The sequence below is a fragment of the Acomys minous genome (assembly GCF_964271855.1).
Source record: "Acomys minous genome assembly, chromosome: 1".
Classification (NCBI taxonomy): Eukaryota; Metazoa; Chordata; class Mammalia; order Rodentia; family Muridae; genus Acomys; species Acomys minous.
In genome coordinates, this window is record NC_140483.1 from 69,491,018 (window position 1) to 69,516,467 (window position 25,450).

General features: G+C 50.6%; 2 protein-coding genes across 3 annotated transcripts in view; both read left to right on the forward strand.

The window, feature by feature from the left end:
• Nucleotides 1-896: 896 nt before the first annotated feature.
• LOC311595303 (thymosin beta-10) lies at nt 897-1,151 on the forward strand. Its single transcript, XM_084777897.1, has one exon. It carries the CDS (start codon nt 976-978, stop codon nt 1,108-1,110), a length of 135 nt encoding a protein of 44 aa, XP_084634023.1. The 5' UTR covers nt 897-975; the 3' UTR covers nt 1,111-1,151.
• A 3,109-nt stretch (nt 1,152-4,260) lies between these two features.
• The window catches only part of RALB (RAS like proto-oncogene B), a 44,125-nt gene continuing 22,935 nt past the window's right edge, over nt 4,261-25,450 (forward strand). Inside the window, exon 1 of one of the 2 annotated variants that reach the window (XM_084774190.1) lies at nt 4,261-4,456. The gene's annotated coding sequence lies outside the window, so the exon portion shown is untranslated. Of the gene's footprint in view, nt 4,457-4,695; nt 4,840-25,450 lie in introns of those variants that run through there. The other variant, XM_084774191.1, reaches the window with a different exon arrangement.

Below are 25,450 nucleotides of genomic sequence, written 5' to 3' on the forward strand. Positions count from 1 at the left end.
TGTCTCCCCAGCAGAGCAATCACACATGTATGCCACCACACAGCATTTAAAAAAAAAAATTAAACATGGCTTCTGAGCTTTGTTCTCCTGCTTACAAGGCAGAACTTGACCGAAGCCACCCCGACCCTGCCACTAACCCTGAAAGTTGCTGCTGCCAGCCACGTGGCTCCAAAGTCATAGGTAAGCCACCCCCTCGATAGGAGAAACGGCAGGCCTATCCCGCTGTATTCTCACTCATCAGAATGCATTCTCCCTCTTCTTCCTGTCACAACCCCGTGGCTTCTAGGCACCACACACGAAGGGTAGGGACTTCAGAAAATGCCCCTGAGAGGGTCATGTGCAGTTGTCTCCTCTGCCTTTGGCCAGGGCAGAGAGCTGAGCTCGCTCCCAGGGAAGAGGCTCCTGGGTCAGAACCACAATGCCAGTACTCACAGCTGGGAAGAAAGTAATGGCCAAAAAAAGGCTCCCTGTATGTTGGAGTGGCATCTTTGTGCACTGTGCATTCAAATGCAGATTTCTGTGCTGGCAGAGATCTGCTTACAGGCTAACTTTGGTTACTATTAGTATGAAGCGTGTCCTGACTCAGTATTTTGCTCCATCACTTTCCGATTGGTCAACTACGGAGCTGAACGGCCAATAGCTGACTGAGCTGAAGAGTTTAGGCGGGACTTCCGGGCCCAGAGAGAAGGAGTCTCAGGTGGGGACTAAGAGGGAGTTGTCGTCAGGACAGGGATGCAGAAGCAGGTGGCAGAACAAGACTAAGAAAGCAGATAACGGGTCACATGGCCGAATGCAAGCCATGCACTGTTGGGTTAGAATAGCTGAGTGTCTGCCCAGCTATAGTGCCTAAAGGTTTTTAATAAATATTCAGAGCAAGGACTGGTATAGAAAAACCGTAGGGTCTCTTGCTGCAGCAACGCGAGTGGGAGCACCTGGAGCGCGAGCTCGGAGCGAGACTTCAGGGGTTGCAGGAAAATGGCAGACAAGCCGGACATGGGGGAAATCGCCAGCTTTGATAAGGCCAAGCTGAAGAAAACCGAGACGCAGGAGAAGAACACCCTGCCGACCAAAGAGACCATTGAACAGGAAAAGAGGAGTGAAATTTCCTAAAAGCCTAGGAGGATTTCCCCCCACCCCACCCCACCCCGTCATCTCCAAGACCCCCCTCGTGATGCGGACAAAGAGCCACCTGCAAGATGGACGCGAGCCACAAGCTGCACTGTGAACCCAGGCACTCCGCGCCGATGCCACCGGCCCGCGGGTCTCTGAAGCGGGACCCCCCCCTCCTACTATAATCGGACTGCCAAATTTCACCGGTTTGCCCTGGGATATTATAGAAAATTATTTGTATGATTGATGAAAATAAAACACACCTCGTGGCAAAAAAAAAAAAAAAAAAAAAGAAAAAAGAAAAACCGTAGGGTTACACCTTTACCCATCGCCAGTACCTGTTAGGCAAGGCATAGGGGGCAAAGTCGCTGACTGCTATTTCCCAGCAGGCCCCAGGACTGGGGTTGCCCATAGCGAAGGGTCCTCACCGCTGCCTCAGCTCCCTTCCTCCTCCTCCCAAGAAGGACCCATTCCTGATCCTCCACTAGAGGTGGCACTCTACCAACTGAACTACAGTCCCGGGTCTAGAAATGATGGATGTGCCAGTAGTCACGGGGCAATCCAGAAGTCCAGGGTTGCCTAGCACCCTCGGGAGAGAACCGTTCATCAGGCAGCACAGAAGATACAGTATTTGACAAGGGCTGCTGAAGGAGGGAGTGCTTAGACCCTGCTGTCTGCGCCAGCAGCAGGTTAGAGGGACCTCATAGCATCCTGATGGGCAGCACGTGTGTTCTTGCTGCTGAGACCGCCCCCCCCCCCCACGCAGCTCTTCTAAGCATGTGGGGCCAGGGTCCACCTGAGACCTGGCATGAGCCGTTTCAGTACCCTTTCCATAGCAGGGCACGTGCCCGGCTGAGGCACAGGAGTTCTGTTTCTTCTCTCTCACTCTCTGATGGGGCCAGGCGTATCATCTGTCTAGACCTTGAGAGAGACTGTGATGATGGGGACCCAATGGAATCCACACATTCCAGAGGTAGCACTTGGGTCAGCACCCTGTTTGTAAGGGAAAGGGACTGCAGTCCCACACTCCAGGAAAGATGGGCCTTTGAGGCTATGTGGGGGGCAGGGACCAGGAAATTCAGGCCTGCCTGCCACCCAGTTCCTCACTGTCTCCTGAACCAGTCCTTTTACTCGTGGACAGACAGCTGTAATTGTCTAAGCTTGCATCTGCTCAAAGGGGCCTGCCTGCCTGGGGAGGAAAGCCATGTCGAAGCCTTCATGGTGCTCCGCTGCCCCTCACTGAGGTCCACGTTGGTGTTTTCTCACCACCTCCATGTGTGACCGCACTTAACTCTGTGTACCCACAGCTCAGAGCCTATGGGCTTGCTGGGAGACAGGTTTGTAGAGGTTTAGTGACCTCACCTTCGGCCTTACCCTTCCTAACTCCATCAGGGTTCTGCGTGATTTCCCCAGGTTCTGAACTCTGCAGAGACTTGTTTCAAGATGACTCCTCCAGGGCCTGGAGAGATGACTCAGCGGCTAAGGGTACTTGCTGCTCTGGCAGTTGACCCACGTTCGGTTCCAAGCACCCACATGGTGGCTCATAGCATTTCTGTAACTCAGGTTCCAGGGCACCCATGCCCTCTTCTGCAGGCACCCCGCACCCGTGAGGAGTACATATATGCAGTGCAGGAAAAGCACTGTGCACATAAAACAAATCTCTTTTGTATGTTTGTTTTTCGAGACAGGGTTTCTCTGTGTCGCCTTAGCTGTCTTGGACTCACTCTGTAGACCAGGCTGGCCTCCAACTCACAGTGATCCACCTGCCTCTGCTTCCCGGGTGCTGGGATTAAAGGCATGCACTGCCACACCTGACAATAAATCTAGTTTGTTGTTGTTGTTGTTGTTTGTTTTGGTTTTTTGAGACAAGTTTCTCTGTGTAGCCTTGGCTGTCCTGGACTCACTTTGTAGACCAGGCTGGCCTCGAACTCACAGTGATCCACCTGCCTCTGCCTCCCAGAGTGCTGGACAATAAATCTAGTTTTTTAAAAAGCACCTTGCTATTCCTTCTTCCTTAGAGCACTGGAAGTTTTTCTTTCTTTCAAAACAATCCTCTTAATTTACATTTATTTGTTTGTTTGTGAAAGAGAGAGAGAGACAGAGACACAGAGACAGAGACACAGAGAGAGGCATCAGAGGATAACTCGAGGGAGCCAGTTTTCTCTTTCCATCCTGTGGATCCCGGGGTCCAACTCAGGCTGAGGTTGTGGGGCTTCTCTGTCTGCAGATGCCTTTACCCCTCGTGCCACCTGCCTAGCCCCAAGATTCTGCTTCTTCTTCTATCGTTAGTGGGAGCACTGGGTCTCTCACTTGCTGTTATGGAACCATTTAAACAAAGCACAAAAACCTCCGATGTACATGTATCCGAATTTAGATTTATCAACGAGAATTATTACACAGTGCGGGCTATGTTATCACAGTTTCCCTCCTCAGAGATTAGAGACAAGCTTTGAATTATTAATTGTCATACAGTGAAATGCGCCATAAAGTATGTACGGGTGGGTGGGGTATCACACAAGGGTGGCAGTCGGGGGCGGGTGGCTAGTGTTCAGCTAGGAAAACCAACCCTAGTGGAAATCCTATTAGAAAATTACAAGCTCCTGGGCGTAGGTGGGTGACTGCAGGACAGCCTGTAGTTTTTGCTGCAGGCTATGGCTAGGGTTAGGGCTCCGGCTCTTGCTTGTGACCCAGGTCAAGTTAACAGCTGTAATTCCTTTACTAATAGAGTGTCATAGGCCAAACTAGAGGCGGCGCCGCCTGGAGTTTCCAGTCCCTGGCCAAGGGTCTCCTGAGCTGCTTGCCCCCTTCCACTCCAGGGCGCAGTCCACACTTGGCCGCCTTGTCCTCTCTATTGGCTTCTGTCCATCAGCTCTGTCCTTCTTAGCTTTTTCACTACTCTCGCCTCGCTTTGGTTTCCCCGGGAGTGCACCCGCCCACACCGGGCGTCCCCAGACCAGTTCCCAAGCTCCGCCAATGCAGCAGCGGTCACGTGCGCTAATCCGGGCCAAGGAGCTACAGCAACGGGGGTGTGGGCGGGGCCGTTCCGTGGTTCCACGCCCCCCACCCAAGGCATTTTCTTATTGGCGAAGCTTTGGAGGTGCCGCTTCGGATTGGTCGGCAGGCGTGGCCTCTGAGAGCGGAAGGGAGGGCCGGCTCTGGAGAGGCCAGGGTTGCCTGGCAGACAGCGGGAACGCGCTCCGGGGGGTGGGGACACGCGAGCTCACTGCTCAATGACAAATAGACTGGGGACAGCTGGTGTCCGGCCCCAGGACGGGGCGGGGCGCCCGTGAGAGCTGAGAGTCTGGTTGTGCTCACAGCTAGAGCGGCGGTGGGACGGGTCCCCCAGGTAAGGATGCTGCTCTCTGCAGGGGAACCCAGGCGCGGGGTGCGCTCTGGGATGGGGAAGTGGGTGCGCTCCCCGCGCGGTCGCGGGCCTCCTGGTTCCACTTTGGGAGAGAAGGACACGTTCTCAGAAGAAGAACGACGCCCCGGGCCGCGCCCCGCTTGGCTTGGGAGGTGTCCTCTGGGAAAGCCGGAGGACGCCTCCCAGCCGGATCTGGGGGTGCTGAGGACATGGGCGAGGCGCCCCACTTCTCTTCCTTTACGGCTTGTCCTTCCCTTTTCCCACAAATGGCCACTTCCTGCCTTTTCGGGCCTCCCTCCTGAGTTGGTCCACTTCCTCAGGTCCTTTCAGAGCGATAAAACGTTGCCCAAACTTCTTTCTTAAAGGTAGGAACTTGTACTTTGGGTGACCTGGGAGCTGGGTTTCAGAAGTTTGTCGGAGTTGGATGGTTGGTTGAGAATTACTTTTTGATCCTGTCTTCCAAAATGCCTCTGGGAGCGTGACTAGCATCAACGGTGGCTTCTAGAAGCTCGATGACTTGAAGGGTTTCCCTAGTCTTAAGAGCCAAGTCAGTGTGTGATTCCGACCAGCGCGCCCCAGAGAGCGCCGAACCCACAGCGGCGCCCTTCCTCCTCTGTGTTCATTTCCACGTGAATACTAGAACCTAGGGTCTTTGATGTTATCAAGTTGTTCTTCCGGGGAGATTGTTCTTACCCTTGCCTTCAGTCGCTGTGGACCAGAGAACCTCTTGCTGTGCCTTGATTTCCTTCCTAAGCACTTTCCTTAAGTTTGGGGCATATGGAATGAGCAAGGCTTATCCGAGAGGAAGGATGCTGTGCCTTGATTTCCTACGCACTTTTCTTTACTTTGGGGCATATGGGATGAGTAAGGCTTACCCAAGAGGAAGGACGTGTGTTTTAGTGTGCAACGAAAGGTTGCTTTAAACCGGGCAAGACTCTTGGGCGTTAAGTCTCAGAACACGGCAACGTGGTGATGCTTTGTCCTGGATTGTGGTGGTGTAGTTGTGAGAACCAGGAGGACCATGAAAGGAGGTGCTGAGTGTTGAGAGCAACAGGAGGCGTGAGCCAAGGCTGGATCTGGTTTTGGAACTTTGGGAGTGTGTGTGTGAGAGACCTGCCAAGGCTGGATCTGGTTTTGGAACTTTGGGAGTGTGTGTGTGAGAGACCTGGTCTCTTTTAGCCCAGGCTGGCCTGGGACTTGATATGCAGTGAGGGTGACCTTGAACTTCTCTACCCCGTGAGTGCTGTGGTAACTGTGTGTTCTACCGTGTCAGCTCCGTGTAGTGCTGGGGATGGAACGCTGGGCTTCCTATATGCTCAAGAACTCTACCAACTGAGCCAAATCCCCCCCTGCTTCTGGAATCTTCTTAGTGCTGTGGTCTAGAGGAGGCCTTTTCTCCTTTCTGAAGTCAACATCAATGCAACTAGGAAAGAGTTGGCTACCCACCCCCACTGCCAGCATCCAGTCCAGTGGGCAGTATTTCAGGTGCTCTCTGTGGGAGTGGGGGAGGGGCTAGGATTTGATGACCGTCCCCCCGTCTTATGTAGTAAAACATTGAGGACCAGCCCCGGAAGCTGGTGGGAGCTGGTGGGGGAGTCTCTCTTGGCCTTTATAGGGCATACGGGGATTCTGCCTTCCTCCTGCCTTTGCTTCTTGGCTGCCAAGTGTATGGTGGCTTCCTCTCTCATCCACTCCCTCCATGATGCACTGCTTTGCTGCAACCCCCAAAGCCACAAAACAAAGAGCCGCAGCTGAGCTGCGGGGTGTGCGTGTGCGTGTGTGTGTGTGTGTGTGTGTGCGCGCGCGCGCAGGTACCCTTGAAGCCAGAAGAGGGCATGGATGAGGAACCTTGGAGCTGGAGTTACAAACAATAATGTGCTGCCCCACACGAGTGCTAGGACCCAGACTTGGGTCCTGTGGAAGAGCAGCAAATGCTCCTAACTGCTGAGCCACCTCTCAGCCCCCACCACGTTATTTATTATTATTATTGCGTATGTGTGTTATGCACACATGATTGCTTTGTGGAGTACTGGTTGTCAGGCTTGTTTGGCAAGCCCTTTTATCCACTAAGCCGTCTGGTCACCTTTTCTTCTTTTTGTGTCTATTCCAATAACAGAAAACTAACATACGAGGGAAGAAACTGAGGTGTGGTCCCTGTGGGTGCTCTATTGAGTCTGTCCACATCAGAGGTTTTACTTCCTGTGTGTGTGTGCATGCATGTGTGTGTGCACATGTGTATGTGTGTGAGCGTGCGTGTATATGTGTGCGTATGGGTATGCACGCGCGAGTGTGTATGTGTGCGTGTGTGTGTGCGTGCGTGTCTGTGTCGTGTGTGTGCTAGGATGTGTTAGGAGTTGGACAGGGCCAGGCATTCTCCACCCGTGCAGCACTCCCAGTTCTTCCTCTTCCTTTCCAGTTACTTCCCACCGGGAACAGTGGCTGCTCTTCTCTGCGATCGCAGCAGGGTCTTGTTGTGCCTGAGGAGATGGTTTTCCAGGACTCTGGGTGGAAAGAGTGTGGGTGTGAGCTACTGGGTCACTTTTGGGCAATAGAACTTAGACACATAAAGATAGAAAGATGAGGAACGGAACCTTAAGTGGAATCTGGGGGTGTGGGGGGAGGAGGGGGAGGAGGGAGGAGAAGGTGGGGAAGGCCAGCGGGGAGGAGGCAGGGGGAGCAGGTAGAGGTGCTCTAGGTTCTTTGTGCTTTGTCTGTTTGATTGGGGCTGCGCACGGGGCCTCAGCATTTTTTATTCTTAGGCTAGGGACATGGCTCAGTGGTTAAAGCACTTGACTTACGAGCATAAGGACCAGAGTTTGGATCAGAGCCCAAATAAGTGCTTGGTGCACAGCAGTCTGCCTGAAATCCCAGCATGGAAAAATGGGGACAGGATCTCTGGGAAAGTAGCCTGGCTCGTGAGACTCCGCATCAGTGAGCTCCAGGTTTTACTCACGGTGATGTTTAATTTTTGGTTTTCAACACAGGGTTTCTCTTGTGTAGTCCTGACTGTCCTGGACGTGATTTGTAGACCAGGCTGGTCTTGAATTCACAGCGATCTGCCTGCCTCTGCCTCCCTGAATGCTAGGATTAGAGGCGTGCGCCACCATACCTGGCCTTGACGTTGATTTTTGGTATCAGCTTTGGCCTCAACATGTATGTGCACATGTCTGCTCAAGCAGATGTGCACACATACCCATGTGCACTCAAGTATACCCATGTATACCCATGTGCACTCAAGTATACCCACGTGTACTCATGTATACCCATGTGCACTCAAGTATACCCATGTATACCCATGTGCACTCATGTATACCCATGTGTACTCATGTGTACCCATGTATACCCATGTGTTCTCATGTATGCCCATGTATACCCATGTGTACTCATGTATACCCATGTGTACTCATACACAAAAAAATGGAGGAAAAGGCCGGGCGTGGTGGCGCACGCCTTTAATCCCAGCACTCCGGAGGCAGAGGCAGGCAGATCGCTGTGAGTTCGAGGCCAGCCTATTCTACAAAAGCGAGTCTAGGACAGCCAAGGCTACACAGAGAAACCCTGTCTCAAAAAAAAAAATGGAGGAAAAAAACTTCATTCTTGCCTTGAATTTCTTTGAGATCCCTGCCTTGGGCACGATGATGTAAGGCTCCATAAAACATTTGAGACCTGGAGTTTGTGCTATCATCCTGTCCTGGTGAATTCTCTGGAGTCTGTACCCAGATTCCCCCTGTTTTCTCATTTCTGAACATGGGAACCATTGCTGGGGACGCTGTTGTAGTAACAGCCAGAACTGCTGGCTTGGAACTGTGTGCCTTGGGAAGGTCTCCGTGACACAGACTGTAAGAACCTCACTTCCGAGGTGCTGAGGATGAACCCGAGACCTTGTATACCTTAAGTAAACGCTCTACCACTGCTGAGCTACTTCCTCAGGACAGGAGGTAGGGTGTGTGTGTGTGTGTGTGTGTGTGTGTGTGTGTGTGTGTATGTATGTGTGTGTATATGTATGTGTGTGTATGTATATGTGTGTGCATCTGTGTGTGTGTATGTATGTGTGTGTATGTATATGTGTGTGCATCTGTGTGTGTGTATGTATGTGTGTATATGTATATGTGTGTGCATCTGTGTGTGTGTGTGTGTATATGTATGTGTGTGTATGTATATGTGTGTGCATCTGTGTGTGTGTGTGTGTGTGTGTGTGTAGATGTGTGTGGCACATGCTTTGGGAGGTAACAGGACATCTCTGTTTGAGTCGGGCTCTCTCATGGGTCTGAGGGCCAGGCTGGCTGGTGTGTGAGCCTCCAGGAATCCTCTCTGCTTCCCATTCGGCCGGCGCTGGGATTTCAGGAGTGTGCTACACCAAGCTTTCTAATCTGGAGACTGAACGCAGGTCGTTCCACTTGCAGGGCCAGTACTTTACCAGATGAGCCATCTCCCCTGCTCTGAGTCCCACTATTTTTTTTTCTTTTTCTTTCTTTCTTTCTTTTTTTCTGATTTCATTTTTTCTTTCTTAATGTTTTTAGTCTTCAGTTCTAAGAATTGAACTCAGGACCTTGTGTGTGCTAGGCAACTGCTGTGTCACTGAGCTAAATCCCCAGCCTGGCTCCAATTACTTCTAAACAGCATCTGCTGTTAGGTGAGCAAGACATATGCTTTCCTCTTTTAAATTTAATTTTACATGTATTTTTATGTATATGTCCATGTGAGTTTATGTGTCCCATGTGTGTGCAGGGGCCAGAAGAGGTCAGGACAGGGCTTCAGATCCCTTGAAATGAGAATTAAAGTGGACAAGAGTCACCATGGAGTGCTGGGAACTGAACCCAGGTCTTCTGGAAGAGCAGCCAGTTCTCTTAACCACTGAGCCAGCTCCCCAGGCCAGCTGGGAACTCCTGATCCTTCTGCCTCTGTCTGCTCAGTACTGGGGTGACATGGTTAATACAGTGCTGAGGATCGAACCCAGGATTTCATGTATGCTAGGCTCACACTCCCCGAGTCACAACCAGACCGCCACAGCTGTCCTTGAAGATTAGCTTCCAGGCTTTTTTCTTCTTAAAAAGTTTTATGTTTTGTTGGAGACAGGGAGTCTCATGTAGCCCTGGCTCTCCTGGGCTAGCCTCAGAACTCACAGTGATCCTCCTGCCTCTGCCTCCTGCTAGCTTCTTTTTAAGCAAGTTTTAAACTAGATACTGTTGAGATGGTTCTCGTTGGGATGCCTCCCAGAACATGTGGGTACTATAGGGGATAAAACCACACCTACAGTTCCTGATGTTCTAGAACTTCCATGTTATATGTGAAACTTTGTAGAGGAATGCTAATTCAGAACATGCCTGTTCTGGCTAGAGGTGACATCCAAAGACCTTCTAGGTCTTTGGGATCCGGATTGAGTACAAAAACACCTTTAATCCAGGAGACAGAGGCAAACAGATCTGAGTCCAAGGCCAGCTGGTATAGAGCAAGTATCAGGTAAAGAAAAGCTTAGGTACAGGCATGGTGATACACACCTTTAATCCCAAATGATGGTAAAGTTAGTCTGTAGGAGGAAGCACCCATGTTGAAAGTGATGTCTAATTGAGTGACAGGAAAGGTGACGAATCAGAGAAGATTTGACAGAATAGGATAAAGCCAACTCTCACGAGAAGAGAGAGGAAAGGGAAGCTACTTAAGAGGCTGTTCTTCAGAGAGAGGAGGAGGCAGTTTTTATCAGGACAGTAATAGAGAGATGGGTTGCAAAGAGAGAACTCAGGTGGAGATAGAACGAACCAGAAAACGAGAAGAAGCCAGAAGAAGCCAGAGCAGATTGCTGAGTTAGTTTGAGGCCAAGCAGAACAATTCCAGGCTGAGAGAGAAGCCGGATTATATCTCAGCTGGGAGAAGAGTTTGAGCCAAAACAGCTGAGTTGAACCAGCCAGCCCAGAGCTCAGAAAGAACAAGTAAGAGTGAGCTTATTAAAGTAGTAAGTCCCAGAGGCTGGAAACATTCTAGGCTTAGATTAAACTCATACGGAGGCTAGAAGCTTCCAGGCCCAGGCCTAGGCCCTCCCAGACGACAAATGAGCCAGGAGGATAAAAGTTACTTTTACGAAACTTCATGATCTTTCTTATGGTTCTCCAGTGTCAGACGCTAGGATTAATTGGCCAAATATGCAGTAGTTTTAGAAATTAGACATTTAAATCTTGCTGGTCCCCACACCAAACAAATCACGGAGATTCTTTTAAATCAACTTTGAAACAATTTGGTGGGGAAAAAATTTTGCTGGTAACGTAATTTCATTGGTGAAGAGCTTAAAATGGTTGTCGGTCTGTGTAGATTTTTAATGGACGTGTATCTGTGTGTGTGTAGAGTGTGTACACATATATGTGTGGCAGTCAGAGGACAACTTGGATTCCCTCTTTCCAACCATGTGAGTCCCACAGACAGAACTCAGGTCGTCTGGCATGGTGGCGCTACCTTCATTTGCTGAACCATCTCACCCATCCCTCACCTCACTATTTTTTTTTTTTTCCTTTTGAGACAGGGTCTCTCTGTGTAGTCCTGGCTCTCCTGGAACCAGGCTGGCCTGTAATTTACAGAGGTCCACCTGCCTCTGCCTCCCACATGCTGGATTAAAGGCGGTTGACACTACGCCCAGCCACTTTCTTTTTGAGACGGTCTCAATTGCACCTGGGGCTTGTTCTGTCTGCTAGACTGGCCCCCACATCACATCACTGTTTACATCGGTTCTGGGATCAGAATTCAGATCTTCCTGCTTGCACGTTTGGCGCTTTACCCACCATAGTCTCTCCCCAGCCCGTCCCTCTGGCCTTATCTCACACAGGATACAAAGTCTGCCCTGATACTTTGTTCTTTTGAGACAGGGTCTCATGTAGTCAAGACTGTCCTTGAACTCCCTGTGTGGCTGAAGACAGCCTTCAACGCCGCTGGATCCTCTTGTTGGCTGAGATTCCACGGGCTGAGATTCCGTAGGCGCGGTGCACCAGCTTTGTATGGTTCCCGAAAGGAAAGCGAGGGCTTCGAGGGCGTGAGGCGGGCACTCTGCTGGCTCTGGCCACACTCCCAGCCCTGCCTGTGATCTCGACTGGACCTCGCTTCCCTTTGCTTCAGGTGTCTTCCTCAGAGTAGTGTTGAGAGGAACTTTAGGTAGAGGCGGGGCGGGATGGGATGGGCGGGGCGGGGCGGGATGGGCGGGGCGGGGCGGGCAAAGGCTTGCAGGCCATGTTCAGAAAAGGGCTTAGATTTTATCAGTGGTGAACCATTGGAGTGTTCAGGGCATTGCCATTTGCTGGTTTAGAAAGCTTTCGAGGGCTGGGGAGATGGCGGCTCAGTTGGTAAAGTTTGCCGCCATGCAAGCACAGGACCAGGCTGCGATCCCCCCAGGACCCGTGTTAAAACAGAACAAAGCAAAACAGAACCACCTTCCCAGTGGTGGGGAGGTGGCAACAGGAGCTTCCCCTGGGGCTTGTCCAGCCTGGCTGTCCTCGTCAGTGAACTCCAAGCCAAACTCCAAAAATAAGGTGGCAGTGTGGGAATGTGGCTCAGCTGTTAGAGTGCCTGCCTAGGGTGTAGGAAACTCCGTCTCCAGCATTACGTAAAATCCGGTGTGAAGAGGCAAGCTCAAAACCCAACTCTGAGGTAGTAGAAACAGGAGCATCAGGAGCTGACAGTTGTCCTTGGCTGTAGAGAGAGTTCAAGGATAGCCTGGGCTACCTGATAGCCTGTCTCAGGAAAAAATATAAAAGGCAGAAAATGATTGCGGAATACATCTGATGTCGACTTCTGGCCTCCGTGTATGTATACACACGCACACACGCACACACACACACACAAACACAGGCTTGAAGAGGACCTGAGGTGCCACCAGGAGTCAGGCAGCTGTGGCTGGTTGCTGCAATCTGCTTGTAGCAAAGAAAGTGGAAGTAAGGGCTGGGTGGGAAAGGTCCTTTGGAGATAGTCAGGAGAACTAATAAGTAGAAACAAGGGGCTCTGGGGTGCCTCCCAGGTCTGCCTTGACTAATGTCCGACGCCTGCACTCCTAGGGGCTTGAGTTGCTATGGAGTGGGAGGGGGGGAGGGGCGGATGGGTAGAGCAGGAGTGCGCGTATGCTGCTTTCCTCCTATTGTGATAAGACATCCTGACTACAGGGCCTGAAGAAAGGGCTTGCTTGGCACTGCTTCACTGAGGGAAGTCAGAGCAGGAACGCGAGAGTGAACTTGAAGGCAGCCTACTTGCCGTCCCACCTTTAAGCAAAGAATTCACTTACCACCGAGGACGCACAGCAGAAACCGTGGAGGATGCTGCTTGGTGATTCTTGGGCCCGTGATTAGCTCGCTTTCTTATAACACCCAGGACCACTGCCCAGGGAATGGAGCCACAGCAGTGGGCCAGGTCCTCCTACGTCAATTAACAACGCAGACAGTCCTCTGCAGACACGCCCACAGGCCAGTCTAATCTGACCAATCGCTCAACTGTGACTCCCTTCTCAGCCTGAGTTAAATTGACAGTTAAAGCTAACTAGGACACTATTTATATTTTGGTTTGTTTGTTCAATTTGCCTGTGTTTGTGACTACACACTCGCCTACTTGCAGAACAGCTTTCAGAAGTAGGTTGTCTCCTTCCTCCGTGTGGTTCCCAGGATTTGAACTCAGGCACTCAGGCTTGACAGCAAGTGACTTTCCCTGCCAAGATATCTTTCCAGCCTGAGGAGCAGATTTTAAGGGTGGAAGGATGAAGAATGGAGAGATCTATTTGGGGACTGTTGAGTTTGAAGTTCCTGGCAGACAGCCAGATGGGGTGGGACAACAGGATGGCGGAGCTGGGCTCTCCCCTCCAGCTTGGCGGGGACACAGGAAGCCACTTGAATGGATGTGCTTAGCCCACGGAGCACAGAGGGCGAGAAGGGTGGCAGCCTGAACCTAAGCTAGGGAGGAAACAAACCCCCCCACCCCCCACTCCACCTCCACCCCCACCCCTGACCAGCCCTGGGGGGGCGGGGCTCTGAAGTCTAGGAGGGCAGGCATTGGCTAGTGGGAACAGCTAGGGCCCTGAGCCTCAGTGCGGAGGAAATGCCTTTCCTGGTTTGTGATTTTAAAATGCATTTACGGTGAAGTTCCATGAAGCTGGTTAGGGAATTTTTTTTTCTCTTGAATTCTTTCCCTGGCTACCTTGCTAGTAGTACAGGTGATGGAGGAGAAGGGTAGAGTGGGTCTGTGCAGGAAGACCTGGCAATGTGTCACCTACGCCTGGGGTGGCAGCGGAGCCCAGAAAGAGTGCTGGGGTCAGAGTTTACAGGTGTCAACAGGGCAGGTGGAATCTGAGCTAGTGACGATTACAGGTTTGGGGCCGTGGCGTTTGAATGTGATGTCTGCCGTGGGTATATTCGAACACCTGGTCCCCATTGGGGGGTGCTGTTTGTGGGGTACAGTCTGTCGGAGGAAGTAGGCCAGTGGAGGGGGGCTTTGGGAGCCTCTGAGTTAACGGCTTGCCTGTTTCCAGTTTGTTCTCTTTGCTTTGTGCTTGTAGTTCAAGATGTGCGCTCTCAGTCGCGGCGCCAGTTGCCGTGCCTGCGATTGCTGCCACGCGTAAGCACAGCGTGGTCTCTAACCTTCTGGAACCATGACCCCAAATAAAGTCTTCCATAAGTTGTTTTGGTCATGGGGTTTTATCACAGCGACAGAAAAATAATAGTACAGGCCTCTGGGGGACACTGAGTCAGATTGTCCTTTTTTTTTTAAAGATGTATTTATTATTATGTATACAGTGTTCTGTCCACAGGCCAGAAGAGGGCATCAGATCACATTATAGATGGTTGTGAGACACTATGTGGTTGCTGGGAGTTGAACTCAGGACCTTTGGAAGAGCAGGCAGTGCTCTTTACCACTGAGCCATCTCTCCAGCCTCTAGACTGTCCTTTTTATAGGTAAGAGACTTATTAAAAGTTACTTAATGCCATAGATGGGCAGACAGACACACAGACAGACAGACAGACAGACAATAGCATATCAAGGCCTCGGAGGTGAGCTCAGGCCACATGCGAGTTCCTTCTTACACATTTTGGAGGAAGGGGAAGGTTCTATGTCACGTGATCAGCAGTCATAGTACATGCTCACTGCCAGGGTGTCTCTACTTCCTGTTAACCTGGAGTCTTGTATGCAGAGTCAGCTGGGAGGGTGGGGAGAGCAAGAGTCTAGGAAAGCAAGCAAACGGGAGAGCTTTACAAAATGGCGTGGGCCTGGCTAACATGAGCTGAAAGGATAGAGGTGGAGTGGAGCGCCAGAGGAGAACCCGGGGTCAGGTGAGGTTCCTGGTATGGTGGTGCCAGGTAGAGTGCCGGAAAGGGGTACTGGGGAGAGGCCTGGACCTTAGGTTCCCTGGGCCTGTTGGAGGCAGAGCCTGGGGCTGCAGCGCCCTCAGTAGGGCAGTTAACAGACCAGCTGTAGTGAAAGCAGATACAGGGGATTTATTCAATGTGGCCACATTGGGAAGAGCAAACAGAGAGGTCCCATGACCCCTATAAGCCCATCCTTGGGGTGCTGATAGGTTGTTCAGGTTGACACAGACAGTAAGAGGTGTGCGGAGCCACGCAGCCCTGGTCAAGGTGTGGTCCTGCCCACCACTGACCCATCATTGTCTCAGCGCCAGTCTCTCCTGCAAGGTGGTCTGACAGGTGGTGTGACGTTTCTTCCTGAGAGAGAAGTCCCCCTCTGCTGCCACCAAGGCCCCTTTCTACTTCTCTCAGCACGCCGTTCCTGGGGAAAAGCCAGCGCCATGGGTTCACTGTCAGAGCACAAGTGTCCCTTTTAGAATACCCACCCCGCTTCCTGCCCGGACAGTCACAGCAGGAGTGCCTGCATGAACAGGGTGGTTCCTGAGGACGATGAGGTCACAAACAGAATTTGTGTCCTCAATCTGCGAGGAAAGTGACCCGGGAGGGGGCCTGGCAGTGACCCCAGGAGGTGAGGCCTTAGCCATAGGGACTTTTGAAATAAGGATGTGACTAAGAAGGACTGAACAGGAAGCTGTGAGGAAGGAGAAAGGACACCAATCTGCCTGGTCACCGCCGGGCTGGGGAGGCCAACGCCATATGTTTAAGATATGGAGTCCTTAAGGACACACGTAGAGGATCGTTCTTGGAGAGGAAGGCTCCTGTAGGCCTTGCTGGTGTCCCTCGCGTCTGGGGACAGTGGGTCAGTTATTGCTGAGGTGGATGAAGTGTTGAGCTGAGAGCCCTGGCTATGGGGAAGTGTGGGGCATCCTCATCCCCACAGATGAGGCAGAGCTTTGTTCAGGGGGGCTGGCCCAGCAGAGCCCCGTTCTAGCACTGCCCTGCCTGAGCCTTGCCAGAGGAGGCAGTTCCGCCCTGCTGTGCACACTGCTGAGGCTGGGAGAGGAAAAGACCGTAAACATTAGAGCAGGCAGGGCTGAGGGGCAACTAGGACAGGCAACCCAGAATGCCCTCGAGCTTGTTAGAAAGAAGGGAGGGAGGGAGGGAGGGAGCGAGCGAGCAAGCAATTGGGTTTGGTGGCCCACGTCTTTAATCTCAGCCCTTGGGAGGCAGAGGCAGGAGGATCTCTGTGAGTTTGAGGCCAGCCTGGTCTACAAAGCAAGTCCAGGACAGCCAAGGCTACAAGAGAAACCCTGTCTCCTAGGGGAAAAAATGAAAGGAAGAAAGAAAGAAAGAGAGAGAAAAAAAAGAAAAGGAGAAAAGAAGAAAAGGCCTGGCATGGTGGTGCACACCTTTAATCCCAGCACTCACGAGGCAGAGGCAGCCGGATTGCTGTGAGTTCGAGGCCAGTTTGGTCTACAAAGTGATTCCAGAACAGCCAGAATAACATAGAGAAACCCTGTCGGGAAAACAAGAAGAAGAAGAGGAGGAGGAGGAGGAGGAGGAGGAGGAGGAGGAGGAGGAGGAGGAGGAAGAAGAAGAAGAAGAAGAAGAAGAAGAAGAAGAAGAAGAAGAAGGAAACACACACAAAGTGGAAGTGACCCTTTTAAGCTTTATTTATTTATTTTTATGGTTATGGTTTGTTTTGCCTGCATGTATGTTTGTATACCATGTACATGCAGTACCTGCAGAGGCCAGAAGAGGGCATTGGATCTTTCTGTACTAGAGTTACAGACAGTTGTGAGCCACCATGAGGGTGCTAGGAATTGAACCTGGGTCCCCTGAAAGAGCTGTCGGTGCTTGTTAACTACTGAGTCCAGGTAATTCATTACCCCCCCCCCCCCCGTCTCTCTGTCTCTCTTAGTCTCTCTGTCTTTCTCTCTCTCTCTCTCTCTCTCTCTCTCTCTCTCTCTCTCTTCTTTTTGGTTTTTCAAGACAGAGTTTCTCTCTGTGTAGCCCTGGATGTCCTGGACTTACTTTGTAGACCAGGCTGGCCTTGAACTCACAGAGATCCTCCTGCTTCTGCCTCCCCAGCGCTGGGATTACAGGCGTACACCACCACGCCCAGCAATTTCTTTTGCAAAAAGGGTGTGCCACCACCCAAACCAGGATAGCAAGCGGCATACATGGCCAAGCTAGCCCCTGCCTTTTATCCCTATGGGGAGGGGGAACTTGCCTGTTGCCTTCTGGCTGAGGTTCAGCCTCACAGTCCACTCCCAGTTGGCTGATGTGGAAAGCAGCAGCAGGATAATGGAGGTAAGGGGTCATGAGTCAGCTGCTCTGGGCTGTCAAGTTCTGGGAATGCCCCGGGCCTTGGGGCGGGGAATGAATTCCTTTGCATTAAATGTTGTAGGGAGGGAGAAATATTGGTCCTTGGCAGCTCATTTCCTTTCACAGAAGGGCTAACACCTGCGTCTCACAAGCTGCGCGCTGAGGTGCACACCTGGTGCTCAGGAAGCTGAGACAGGAGAATTGTATAAGCTCAAGAATTAGAGGTGAGGGGCTGGAGAGATGGCTCAGTGGTTAAGAGCCCTGTCTGCTCTCCCAGAAGACCTGGGTTCAATTCCCAGCAACCACAATGGCAGCTCACAACTGTCTGTAGCTCTAAGAGCTGACACCTTCAGGAAGACTTACATGCAGGCTAAACACCAATGCACATAAAATAGAAATAAATTATATTTTTAAAAAAAGAATTAGAGGCCATCTTGGGCAACATGATGACATTTTATCTCAAAAACAAATACAAGGAGTGGCCGGAGAGATGGCTCAGAGGTTGAGTGTTTACTGCCCCTGCAGAGGGACCGGGGCTTCATTTCCAGTACCCACATGGCAGCCCACAGCCGCCTGTAACTACAGTTCCGAGGGGTCTGATGCCCCCTTCTGGCCTCTGCAGGTACTGCCCGCATGGGATGTACCATGGGTCCATGCAGGCATTCACCATATCAAATAAGGGCTGGGCATATGGTTCACTCAGTAAGCTGCTTGCTATGCAAACATGAGGACCTGACTTTGATTCCCAGCACCCTTGTGAAACAGCTAGGTGTGGTGGAGCTGTGGGGGGAGGTAGACACAGATGGATCCCTAAGACACACTTGCCAGCCTGTTCTTCCTGTTGAGTTCCATCTTGGCCAATGAGAGACCTTGTCTCAAAACAAGTGGATGTCACCTGAGGAACAGCCTCAGCCTTGTTCCCTCATAATACCCACATAGCACCTGTGTGAACACTGCCCCCCCCCAAACCACGAAGAACCCACTAAAGAGGTTTCTGAAAGAAAATGAGACCATCTTTTCAGGAGAAGGAAGGGTATAAGTGAGCCCCGCTGATGGAGACACTAGTATACTTTAATTCTGTCCTGAGATGCCTTTCTATGTATTTCTCCAGATGCTACTGTGACGCAGGCAAGGCAGACCCGTTCCTCTTCCCCAGGCGGTAACTGAGGGTCGGTGGAACCGGCTACTTGAGCACACAGCAGTGTAGGGGCATGGATACTGTGGTCTGGTCCACCACCTGTAACTCCAGCTCTCGGGCACCTGACACCCTCTTCTGGCTCCCGTGTGCACCTGCACTCACATGTTCACCCCCTCCCCCAAGTGATGGCCTTGGAGGGAGAAGTCTTCCTGCCCTGCCTCTTTCTTTAAGAACCAGGACGCCTTTAATCCCAGCACTCGAGAGGCGGAGGCAGGCATATCGTTGTGAGTTCGAGGCCAGCCTGGTCTACAGAGAGAGTACCAGGACAGCCAAGGCTACACAGAGAAACCCTGCCTCAAAAAACAAAAAAACAAAAACAAACAAACAAACAAAAAGAACCAGGACCTTAAACTGTCTTCATGTGGCATTGGCCTGGAGATTGGTGCCTTTCTTAGCGCTTTATAGAATATTCTCGTGAAATTTGAACTTAAGTATGTAAAAAATAATCTCTCATTAAAAACATGTTAATAATTAAATGTTTGAGGGCTGGAGAGATGGCTCAATGGTCCAGAGTGTGCAGTGCTCCGACAGAGGACCTGGGTTCAGTTCCCAGCACCCACACTCAACTACTCACCATCACCTGTAACTCCAGCTCTCGGGCACCTGACGCCCTCTTCTGGCCCCTGTGTGCACCTGCACTCACATGTTCACCCTCTTCCCCAAAACATATAATTAACAGTAAAAAAAATCTGTGAAAATGAACACAAAATTGCATGTTTTGAACAGACAGTCTTCAGCGGTCTTTATTTCACCAAGTGGTGCTAAGAGGCAGAGCCAGCACGTGGAGGCAAGAGCCCTGGAGCCAGCGGCCAGAGTCACAGCACAGCAGTGTCCTCAGCTGCCTTCCTGTGTGTGGTGTCACATTCACTGTGTATGTCAGTGGCCTGCTGGTGTTTCCTTATGAATTCCCCTGGGTGGCCCAAGACACATCCATTTTATGTGTCCTTCCTTTAAAACAAAAAAGAGGTTACTTTTAGTTTTGGGTTGTGTGTGTGTGAGTGTGTGAACACATGGATGCGAGGACAGGTGCCAGTGGAGCCCCTAGAATCACTTTCGATCCCTTGCAACCAGAGACACAGGCGACCCAACATAGATGCTAGGAACGGAACTTGGGCATATAGGGTTTTGTTTTTGGTTTTTTCTTTTTCTTTTCTCTTTCTTTCTTTCTTTCTTTCTTTCTTTCTTTCTTTATTTATTTAATTTTTTTGAGACAGGGTTTCTCTGTGTAGTCCTGGCTGTCCTGGACTCGCTTTGTAGACCAGGCTAGCCTCAAACTCAGTGATCCACCTGCCTCTGCCTCCCGCGTGCTGGGATTACAGGGGTGCGCCACCATCACTGGCCAGGCATGTGTTCTTAACCGGTGAGCCAGCCACTCTGCTTTCCTTTCCCTTCCTCTCCCTGCGCCCCCACCCCCCACTCTCTGATTTCCCTTGTCTTTCCAGACAGGGTCTTGTTAGGTTTCCAAGGCTAGCCTGGAGCTCCTGATCGTTTTGCCACCTTCCAAGTGCTTATTTTAAATAAGGAGTCGTTTCCTTCAAGGTGAAGAGTGAGGAGCTTTTTTTGTAATTTATTACTTTATTTTAAGTGCTTTGGTGTTTTGCCAGCATGTACGTCTGTGTGAGGGTGTTGGGTCCTCTAGTTCCAGGCAGTTGTGAGCTGCCGTGTGGGTACTGGGATTTGAACCCAGGTCCTCTGGAGGAGCAGCCAGCACTCTTTAACTGCTGAGCTACCTCTCCAGCCCCAAATGAGGAGCTTTTTAAAGTATTACCATCTTACATTTATTTACTGTGGATGTGTTTATGGCGTATGTCTGGGGGGTGCTACAGATGAGTTGCAAGTTGAGCTGGTGTGGATCTGAGTTTAGGGCCTCAAGCACAGCAAGCCAGCACTTTGCTGGCCGAGCCTTCTCCCGGCCCCTGCACTTTACTTGGAGTTCTGCAGTATTTACAAACCCGGGCACCCGAGTGCCAGGGACTCCGTGGTGGAGAAGAGAGACACATCCCACTTGAGAGGTTCATAATTTGGTTGTAGCAGGAACATTGTCTAATAAAATTTAACAATTGTCTTAGTTAGAGTTACTATAGCTGGGATGAGACACCATGGACCAAAAGCAACTTCGGGGAAGAAAGGGTTTATTTGGCTTACAAGCCCTGAGTCACACAGTCCACTGAAGGAAGCCCAGGCAGGAACTCAAAACAGGGCAGGACCCTGGAGGCAGGAGCTGACGTGGAGGCCATGGCGGGATGCTGCTTCCTGGCTTGCTCCTCATGGCTTGCTTGGCCTGCTTTCTACAGAACCCAGGACCACCAGCCCAGGAGAATGCACTATAGGTCTACCTACAGCTGCATCTTTCCTCATTGAGGCTCCCTCCTCTCAAGATTGATTCTAGATTGTGTCAAGGTGACATAAAACCAGGCAACACAGAACTGTTTGCCGTGGCGTTCACTTACCACAGGGGTGCTTAAAATGTACTGCTTGTGTGTTTCTGTGTGCATACGGCACACGTGTGGAAGTCAGAGGACAGGCCCAGGTGTCGGTCTTCACCTTCCATGTTTTTTTTTTGTTGTTGTTGTTTTTGTTTTTTGTTTTTTTTTTGAGGCAAGGTTTCTTGTTTTTCCTACTATGTGCTCGAGGTGGCTGTCCCTGGAGCTTTTGAGGATCTTGCTCTTTGTCTTTCATTGTCTCATAGAAATGCTGGGATTTGAGGTGTTCAGACTACACACGCAGCTTTCTATTTGGATTCTGGGGAGTCAAACTCAGGCCCCTCATGCTTGTGCAGATTTTTTTTTCATCTTTCTCTGTGTGTGTGTGTGTGTGTGTGTGTGTGTGTGTGTAAGAGCATATGTGTGTAGAGGCCAGAGGTCAGTTTCAGGTGTCCCTCAGGAGCCATCCACCGTGTGTTTTGAGAGAAAGGCTCTCATTGAGCGCTAATGCTTGCAGAGTAGGTGAGGTGGGCTGCCAGAGTCCTTCTGTCTTCGCCTCCCGAGCGCTGGGGTTCCAGGCGCACACCACCAGGCTGCTAGGGAACACACTCAGGCCCTCAGGCGTGCATGGTTTGCACTTTACCGACTGAGCTGTCTCTCCAGCCCCCATATACAGACTTTTAAAAATAGGTTTATTTTTGTATCTGTGTGTTTGTGTGTGCATGTGTGTCCAAGTGCCGGAGGAGGGCAGAAGAGGGTGCTGGGTCCCCTAGAACTAGAGTGTTACAAGTGGTTGTGAGCACCCGAGGTGGGTTCCAGGAACTGAACTCAGGTCCTATGCGAGAGCAGCGAGCACTCTCAACTGCTGAGCCGTCTCTCCCGCCCCCAGGGGTTTTTTAAATGAAGGACATCAGAGTTGATATTTTCTTCAGCTTGAGTCCCAGTACCCCACCTCTCACAAAGTGGTACATCCTGGTCATTTCCCAGGACAGTAGACAGGCATGTAAATTCCTATTTCTTGTTAATAGCCCTATACTCTAAACATTGGCTCTTTCATAATTTATACAAGTATTTCTGGTTAGTGGACTTTTTTTCCCCCAGATAATTGCATTGTTGTAAACACCAAAAAAAAAAAAAAAACAAAACACTTTCTTAAACACTTACAGCACTTGTACACTCAGCACGTGTGTGTGTGTGTGTGTGTGTGTGTGTGTTGTGTTTGCATGTGTGTTAGCACACATTTGTATACAGGCTCACATGCACATCTGTGTCCCTGCATACAGAGGCCCTAGGTTGACGTCGGGTGTCTTCCTCAATCATTCCTCATCATATTTACTGAAACAGGGACTCTCAGTTGAACCCAGAGCTCACTGATTGGAGCTAGTCTGATAAACCAGCTTGCTCTGGACAATCCCCTGCCTCCGCCTTTTAATCTCTAGGATTTCAGTTAGTCTGCCTGGCATGTACTGTCCTCACATTTGTAAGCACTTTATCCACTGAGCAAACTCCAAGCCCCTTCCCACACTTTGAGCTTTAGACAAGCTGGTGTTTTGCTTGCACGTTCTTGAGGTGCAGCTGAGTTGGGTGTGGCTTTATATATTTATTAACCATAGTCACCTCCCTTCCGGTGAATTACTTCATATTCTGCTTACTTTAAAAAGTTAGGTGTGACCAGGCGTAGTGGTGCACACCTTTAATCCCACCCAGCTCTCAGGAGGCAGAGGAAGGCAGATCTCTGTGAGTTCGAGGACAGCCTGGTCTACAAAGCAAAGCAAATCCAGGATAGCCAAGGCTAACACAGAGAACCCCTGTCTCAAAAAACAAAAACAAACAAACAAACAAAAAAGTGAGGTGGGAGGGTGCATGTCTGCAATCCTAGCACTGGGAGGTGGAGGCCAGAGGGTTCCAGAAATCCACAGGCAGGTGGATTTCTGTGAGTTCAAGGCCAGTCTGGTCTACAAATTGAGTCCAGGACAGTGAGGGCTACACAGAGAAACACTGACTCAAAAAAACAAAAACCAACCAACCAACCAACCAAAAAAGCCCCAAATGAAAGAAGAAGTAGAGGAGGAGGAGGAGGAGGAGGAGGAAGAGGGGGAGAAGAAGAAAACAGAGTTAAAAATTGAGTTTTGGCCTTCCAGGCAGAACTTTTATATATTACCAATGTTATTTGGCTGCGCGGTCCAGGTTTTCCACGTTCGCTTCAGTCTTTTGCAGTCCCCGCTGCTCTTGTCCAGCTGTGTAATCTCCATTTGAGCTTTCTGCCATGTATGACTCCCCGACTCGTCCCAACACTGCTTTCTGTTGGGAACTCTTGTTTGAGATAGTCTGGAAGTTAAATTATCACCTTCCTCTCTGAGCTTCAGCTTTGTAAGTGAGTTTTCCTTGTCAACTCCTTTCCTTAATGGCTCACAGCCTGCTATGGTCCTCCAAACAGCGCATGCAAGACAGCGCTGAGCTCAGGTGACTGGTAGTTAACTTCTCCGCCCACACCCCAATCCCTGCACCCGACCCCCATCTGTGTGTACACTCATGTGGGCATATGCTATGGTGTATGAGGAGAACATGCAAGTATTGGCTCTGTCTTTTTTTTTTTTTTTTTTTCTGAGACAGTGTTTCTCTGTGGAGCCTTGGCTGTCCTGGACTCACTTTGTAGACCAGGCTGGCCTTGAACTCACAAAGATCCACGTGCCTCTGCCTCCCAAGTGCTGGGATTAAAGGTGTGCACCACCACCGCCTGATTGGCTCTGTCCTTCTATTGCATCTAGGAGTGGAAGTCAGGCTGTCAGCTTGGGTGCCAAGTGCCTTTCTTTACCCAGTGAGCCATGTGGCCAGCGTCTGAGCCACTCTTTGTAATGATGGCTGTAAACGCTGACTTTGTAACTCACATGCACATTGTGTGTTTCTCAGCTTTCTGCCAATCAGTTTATTGGCTTCCTGTGGTCAAGAAGCCTCCCCCCTCTCCTCTTTATTTAGTACTCATGATAGGTGTGGTTTATGAGGTCCTAATGTTTCTTTTGTGTGGAGAGGCCATGGGCCCTGGCACTCAGCCACTGCTGGAGACAGGCTCTCCCTGAACCAGGAACTTGCCATGGAGACTAGATTAGCTGGCTACTGAGGTCCAAGTCCATTTGCCTCCCTAGCCCTGCGATTACAAGCATGCACCCCCACAACTGGCTTTTTCTTGGGGTGCTGAGGATCAGGTCCTCCTGTTCGTGGGGCAAGTGCTTTACTGAGTCAGTCCCAGGTTCTGAAGTTTTCGATGATGTGTTTTAGTGAGCCTTTCTTTGCTGTGACAAAGTACTTGGCAAAAATCAAATTGAAAAAGGAGAGGTGAGGGCTGGTGAGATGGCTCAGAAGTTAAGGACACTGACTTCTCCTCCAGAGGTCCTGAGTTCAATTCCCAGCAACCACATGGTGGTTCACAACCATCTAGAGTGAGATCTGATGCCTTCTGGCCTTCAGGTGTACATGTAGGCAGAGCACTTATACATAATAATAAATAAATCTTTAAAAAATAAAATTAAAAACTCTGGTTGCTCTTCCAGAGGTCCTGAGTTCAATTCCCAGCACATGAGGTGGTGGCTCCTGACCACCTGTAAAGGGATCTGGCGTACGGATGTATATGCAGACGGAGCATGCCTACATTAACCACCCTCCTCCAACAAAACATAAGTTAAAAAGGAAAGGTACAGCCAGTAGTGATGGCATATGCCTTTAATCCCAGCACTTGGGAGGCAGAGACAGGGGCATTTCTGAGTTTGAAGCCAGCCTGGTCTACACAGTGAGTTCCAGGACAGCCAAGGCTGCACAGAGAAACCCTGTCTCAAAGGAGGAGGAGGAGGAAGAGGAAGAGGAGGAGGAGGAAAAGGAGGAGAGTTGTTGCATTCCTGATAGCGTTCTCTCTCTGTCTCTCTCTGTCTCTCTGTCTCTCTCTCTCTCTCTGTCTCTCTCTCTCTGCCTCTGTCTCTCTGTCTCTCTCTCTGTCTCTCTGTCTCTCTCTCTCTCCACGTGTGTCTCGTGTCTGTCTGTCTGTGTTGTTATTTAGAATTTGTTCTCATACTCTCCACTTATTTCATGGCTCATTTGAACAGCCAGACACTGGTTTTGTTTTGTTTTGTTGTTGTAGTTTTGGCAAAGGCTGTGTTTCCAGAATGCTTACCTGCAAAAGTAAAAGCAAAACAAGCCCCAGTAAATGGATATATGTGGTAAACAGGCAACGGTTCCTTATCTTCCGAGCCAGGCCAGGAGGTGGGTGTGTCAGGAGTTGGACACTTGGCTGCCACCTGTGTGTCTTAGGACCTTCCCTAACCCTAACCAGTCCACTGCAGCTGTGGCATGGGTTGGAAACCTCAGCTTTGGTTACTTCTGATTCGCACAGAGACAACAGCAACAAAAACTGGATCTCATGGCTGGAGAGACGATGGAGAAGCCAGCAGCTCGGCTTCCCAGCCCCCATAGTGGGTGCTCACAGCTGCCTGTAACTGCAGCTCCAGGGAGAGCTGATGGCCCTGGCCTCTGTGGACACCAGCACCCACGTGCACACACTCCCACGTAATTTAAAAAGGAGGGAGGGAAGACAGACCAGATCTCAAACATCCCAGCCTCAAGCTCCCTCTGCAGCCAGGGTAAGCTTGAACTTGTGATTTCTGTGTGCCTCCACACAAGGCCAGAGGTGTAGGGGAGCAAACTCTGAACGCTGGGCAGG